General features: G+C 35.7%; 1 protein-coding gene across 1 annotated transcript in view; it reads right to left on the bottom strand.

Annotated features, from left to right (window-relative positions):
• Positions 1-6,033, bottom strand: part of MACC1 (metastasis associated in colon cancer 1) — a 35,342-nt gene extending 29,309 nt beyond the window's left edge. The window contains exons 1-2 of the mRNA XM_006832229.1: positions 5,919-6,033; positions 2,093-4,131 (exon numbers count right to left, since the gene is read on the bottom strand). Coding sequence (XP_006832292.1) covers positions 2,093-4,131; positions 5,919-6,033 — 2,154 coding nt within the window. The remainder of the gene's footprint in view (positions 1-2,092; positions 4,132-5,918) is intronic.
• Between the last annotated feature and the right edge of the window lie 310 nt (positions 6,034-6,343).

Below are 6,343 nucleotides of genomic sequence, written 5' to 3'. Positions count from 1 at the left end.
TGAGGTTGGCCCAGGACCGGGCAGTGTTTCGTTCTGTTGTACATAGGGTCGCTATGAGTCGGTATAAACTTGATGGCACCTAACAACAACATAGGTTTATTGAGGTCTCACTCTCTATGATCCATAAGTCCAGGGATGAGTATTCATTCTATAAGCATTAATTCCTTGCCTTACTGAATGATTGGCTATAAGATTTCTCTAAATCATGAGCATACTGCTGTTGGCAAACACTACTATATTTTTCATCAAAATGTGATTCAATTCATCCCCAAATCATGTCTATTGCATAAAAACCAGATACTTCAGTACTTTGAATAAAGATGTCTATGACTTTAAAAAGTTAAAATGTTTCTCATCATCACCAGTACAAAGGTACTAAATATAAAGCACAGGTACTGAATATAAAGCACTTATTCCTATATGATGTAAAATGGAAAATTATCAAACTCTTTCCATCTGAGCTTTGTAACTCACTGAGCATAGTGCAAACAAGTCTGCAAGGCTTTCTTTTGTTTTGAATACATATTGGAAATCATGGGATTATATCTATTTATACCTTTTTCTATTTAAATAAGCATATAAATATGCTTGATTGCTTCCCATTATTTAATAGTTCCCATAAGCTTTAGCTGTCAATATTAAACAGTAAGTAAGAATGAAAGTTCAAGTAAGGGAACCATCTGTAAGTAAGATGTGCCCATAAGAGTGTTCATCCTAAGGGAAACAAGCAATTTGAATTGCACTTGACCTATAAATATTTGTTGGTGGTTGTTGTGCACCACCGAAGCCTCATCTTTCTTCTGCAGAGCAGCTAATACATTCAAACTGCTGACCTTGCGGTTAGCAGCCCAGTTCATAATCCACTACACTACCAGAGCTCCTTTATAATTAATATACATAGATTATATTGATTCAGCAAGTCCTAAAGATTCTTGTAGTAAACTGTGGAGTGTGTTTACCTATGCTTAATCCATTTTCTTGTTTTAGCATAAAGAAATTTGCACATGAAATCACAAAATCTGAATTTAAAATCCAGCTCCTCATCTATAAAACTTTAAGTGAATCAAAAAATATTTCTGTTTTGAGGATTAAAAAGAGAATTGTTGTTGTTGTTAGGTGCCATCGAGTCAGTACCGACTCAGTGACCCTATGCACAACATAATGAAATACTGCCCAGTCCTGGGCCAACATCACAATTGTTGCCACACTTGAGCCCCCTGGTGCTGCCATTTTGCCAATCCAACTTGCTAGGGGTCTTCCTCTTTTTTTCTGACCCTCCACCTTAACAAACATGGTATGCTTCTCCAGCAACTGGTCCCTCCTGACAACATGTCCTAAGTATGAGAGAAGAAGTGTGGCCACCCTGGCCTCCAAGGAGCACTCTGGTTGCACTTCTTCCAACACAGATCTGTTGGTTCTTTTGGAAGCCATGGCACTTTCTATATTCTCCTCCAACACCATAACTCAAAAGCATCAATTCTTCTACAGTCTTCATTATCACTGTCTAGATTTTACATGCATATGAGGTTGTTAAAAATACCATGGCTTGCATCAGGTGCACCTTAGTCTTCAAGCTGACATTTTTGCTCTTCAAAATGAGAATTAGGGATATCATATTCTGGAGTGTGATGCATTCATCAGAAGAATGATATTAAATTGCTAAAATAAAAGTCATGGATAATATTTTTAAAGAGCATTGCAAAGTCAACCTATAATAATGGCCAAGTAAATTTGTTTCAGTTTACTGCTATTTACTTGTCACATTAATGGAGCTTTCTAAATGTTTCAAGAAGAAGAAAGAGAGCTCTTGACAACTATGCCCTGCACAAATAGAATCTTTAATCTTCCCTTAAAAGATGATTCTTAGGGTTCTATTTTCTAGGAAAAATACAGTTGTATTTCAAATCCAAGAAACCAAATTATATGATTTTGTAAGAAAATCCTCTGTTTGCTTTAAAGCATCTTCAATTTATTTGAGATTGTTGATGTTTTTAACTTTGTTTGTCATATATTTGCTATCAATATATTGCTGAGGTAATAAAGACATTAATTCTCTATGGTAAATAAATTACTATGATCAAGCAATACTTACCACAATAAGTTCATACAGAAACTTCCTTGTATTTTTATCTGCATGACAATCTTCCTTTAACTTCTTTACAACAGAAGAAACTTTTTCTGATTCCATCTCTGCTTGGATCTGATCAAAATCTTCCAGCGCCAGATGTGAATAACCGAGGACATGAGCTAAAACTTTCCAGTCAGAAACTTTTTCAGACACCAAGGTCAATACAATCGAATAGATATAAGTCAGATTTTTAAAGGGCAGAGATATTTGTTCAAGAAGATTCCTAGTTGTGAATACACTATCTGAGATAGACATTACTTGTTCCTTTGAAATAATTTTGACATTTTTGCAATGCACAAGTCCAATCTTGCCTCTGAGGATTCCCACATACCATTCTTTCACTTTGGAATGTCCCATGGCTTTTATCTTACCTTCTCCAAGAAGAGCTATTGTGTCCCCTTTGAAATATTCAAGTAAGTAGTCAATCTTGTTTTGTCTTAACACTGTCTTCAGGGTTACCCCATAATTGGTAAAGCTCAAATTTTTATCTTGAAATGTGGGATATTTAGTAAGCACTGTTGGAAATAATGGAGCCAATGTGAAGTTTTTCACCTCTTTCATATGGCCTGGCAGATTAGAGCACCTTTTTAGGTTTGGGGCTGGATCAGGTGTTGTGATAGAGAATTGTGCAATTGGTCTACCATCTGGAGATTCTACTTTAACACTGAAAACAAACAAATTCATTTTACTGGGGTCAACTAAAGAAAATAAAAATTGTTGATGAATTACTTCACCTGCCTGCAACTCTTTCTGTTTAATTTCTTTCCTTTCTTCTTCTACCTTTACTTCAAAATTAGGGTCACATGAGAAAACATAGATACTTAAATCTTGTGGCTTGTCAAGTAAAAATGAATGCTTACCCCAGAGCTGAAATACAACTGGAGACATGTTTTTTCCACCCCTCTTAATATCAGAAATTGTGAGTTTTTCTGGCATATAACTGTGTCCACAAACTGTGAAAACCGTAGTGAAACTGGGATGAATATATTTGGGTCCATAAATTCCAACTGAGATGGTTTTGTGGATATAATTCCAAATGATGGCAGCTGGCGATTGAACAGCTTTCATTTGCGCGGCAACCACAACATACATCACTTGGCTCAAGTCAGTTAATTTAACTTGGATGGTGTCTTTATAAATGTAGCAGTCGTTTAACACTTTGAAAGGTCCTTTCCTATCCAGGCTGTGTAAACACACAATTTCTGTCATGACTTGGCTAAAAGGATCGTTTCTCACTTTGGCTCCAGTTTTCATCTCCAACAAAATGGCTTCCATTGTGTTACGATTACCTAATTTGATTTCCAACAGTGGGCTTACGGTGCATGATAGGTCATGGTTCAGACTTTGTGGAGGATCAAGAAAAGCTCTTAAGGATACCTCCTGGAATTCCCCCACAGCTATGTGATCTTGGGGCACGTGCACTGTGATGTCTGAACCAGGTAATTGTACTGAACCTCCTAGATGGTTTAATTTACAAACAGTGATGGTCTCTGCAGCTTGTGTTTGGGCCCATCCTGGGCTCTGGTTGATTATATCCAAATCCAAACAAGAGCGGGCCAGCTGGCGTTGACTCAACCAAGCCATTTTATAAGCCTCTCGGTCATTTTGAAGCCATTCTAAGTCTTGCACCAGAATCTGATCAGAGTTATGTGTACTCTGATGGACAAGTGTTTTGTCATCTAAAATGTCCAAAAGTTCCGATACACTTTTAGACCTTCCAGATTTCCTTGAGGAAAACTGCCTAGGTAATTGATGGACATCAAGTTCGTCACCAGAGGAATCAAGAGAATTCCCAGTTTCTAGGTCTCTGAAAAATAGAAAGGGGTCTTCTTTCAAAATAGAAATATTATCACTTTTCTTGTTATTTCTTAACCGAGTTATGTCGTCCAAAAATGGATTTGAAGCTGACAGTTCATTCCAGAATGGATTTGTTCCTTTGGAAATGTTGCCGTGAAGGGTAAAATCTTCTGGACAGTTGAGAAGTACACCTGGGTCTTGACATTCTTGTTATTTGAACAAAAACAAAGCAAAACAAAACAAAGATGAAGTGGCATTCTGGGATACACACAAGTCTAATTTTTATTATAACTTAAAAAGTCCAGACTTAATTTTCATTTTACTTTTTGAACTACAGTCTAATAGCTTCACAAAGTTAATGTTAAATTTTGTCAGATTTGCATGTAGTGAAGTAAGGGAAATTGTATTCCCAGGTTATTTTGAACATATGTTATGTGATTTCAGAGTCCTGGTGTGGCACTATAGGACAAGCACTGGACTGCTAATTGCAAGATTGGTGTTCAAACCCACCTGTTGCTCCTAAGAAACCCTATGTATGGTTGCCATGTGTCGAAACTAACTCTACAGCATTTAACAGCTATTTTTTTAATTTTTATCCTGATTTATAAACTGAACAAATAAATGTTTAACAATGTAGATAATAATGAATTGAACATATTTTCCTAACAAAAACTAGCTTGCATTTGTGCCTTATTACTTTCAGTTTTGCCAAAGCTACACTTTTGAACAAAAAGAATAATTCAGTTATACAGATTTTTCTCAACTTTGAATTGTTCATCTCAGTTCTGACTCAGAGCTGTCCTGTGTAGGCTTTCCTAGACTTAAAATCTTTGTGGGAACAGACACCTTCATCTTTCTCCCATGGAGTGGCTAGTGGTCTTACATCACTGACCTTGTGTTTCCCAATTCAGGGCTTAGCCTACGGAGCCACAGCACTCCCATTGGTCTCATTACATCTAGATTACTACTTTAATATTTCTATTATCAGATAATAATCAATATGTGAAAAATATCAATACATTTTAACAGCTAAAAATATTTCTTAAAAACCAATAAACTAAGTGAGATAGTTATTATGCATTTACTATTTTCTAACTATTTTGCATTGATAAATTTTAATAATATGGACTTAAAAACTAGACCACATTGAGTTTGCTACTTGAAGGAATTCATTGAGTTTTGGGGAGCTTACAATGGCTGTGTTTCGTTCTGTTGTACCTAGGGTCACTATGAGTCATACCAACTAAATGTCACTTATCAGCAACACAATGGCAAAGAATGGTCCTACTGAATGTTTTAAAAATTAGCACTCCATTAAAATTAGTCTTGTTTCTATAATAAGCATACCACACAGTGTACTGTAGTGGTGGTATGCTGTGAAGTCGGTACAACTCATACTTGGCCATTGCTCAGCAAATAATGATGATAATTCTTCCAGCTTTGCAGAGTTAATGCTGCTTCAGAAAAAACGGAAAACCTAACCGGACAACCAAATTATCAGATGTTCTATAGAAGAAATAATTCAAGTTCACTGTTAGATATTTTTACAGTTGCTCAATACATGTAGACTATAATCTTGATTGAAATGTAAATGTGTTCTTAGTTTCATACATTAATAATTAGAAAATGCATTTTTTAAAAGTGTGATTTCTCTTATTTCTACACTTTTCTTTGATATAGTATCACCTGTTTTAAAAGATAATTTCGCTCTGAGGATTAGCTCAAATATTGTATACTGTATGGAGATTTTTTTAGCCCATTCCAATAACCAGATATCTGGTTGATCCCAGACTTCATCATTGAGTAAGTTCCACCTCTTAGCAGAGGCAGAATAGGATTTCCCGGTTGCAGTTGGTGGGTTTGGACTGCTGGCTTAGCAGTTAGCAGTCCCATGTTTCTCCTACAGCATCCCCCATAGGACTCCTTAAATAGTTACTAGTTATTGATTTTATTTTCCAACATAAAACATTGCTAACATTATGAATTTCTATACCTGTAATATTGCAACTTTTTGAGAGTTTTTGTGCTTCCATGTCAACCAAATGTCCTTCAGATCGGCTTCGTGAAATTCCTCCTGAACAAAAATGTGTTCTTGCACTGGGTGTCATTTTTCCACCTACAAAATAAGTAGATACATTTTTTCTTAAGCCTACATGTACTGATTGTCAGAGAAAACAATCCCAAAGTGGCCATACATTTACATTAAAAAAACTGCAAGTAAAAATATTCTACTTGGTTTTTCTAAGTATTGCAGGACGCTGGACTACATATCCTAAATATGCATTAGCACTACACTGAATAACACTCCAATGCTAAATTTATACCAACATGCATAGTTATATAAATGCATTACTAATCCCATAAGAAATTAACTAATGAAAGTCCTAAAGACAAGAAGAAGTAATATAGTAAGTTGAA

The sequence above is a fragment of the Chrysochloris asiatica genome, unplaced genomic scaffold (genome assembly GCF_000296735.1).
Source record: "Chrysochloris asiatica unplaced genomic scaffold, ChrAsi1.0 scaffold00006, whole genome shotgun sequence".
Classification (NCBI taxonomy): Eukaryota; Metazoa; Chordata; class Mammalia; order Afrosoricida; family Chrysochloridae; genus Chrysochloris; species Chrysochloris asiatica.
The sequence above is the reverse complement of the archived record's forward strand: the minus strand, read 5'-3'. Positions and strand labels throughout refer to the sequence as shown.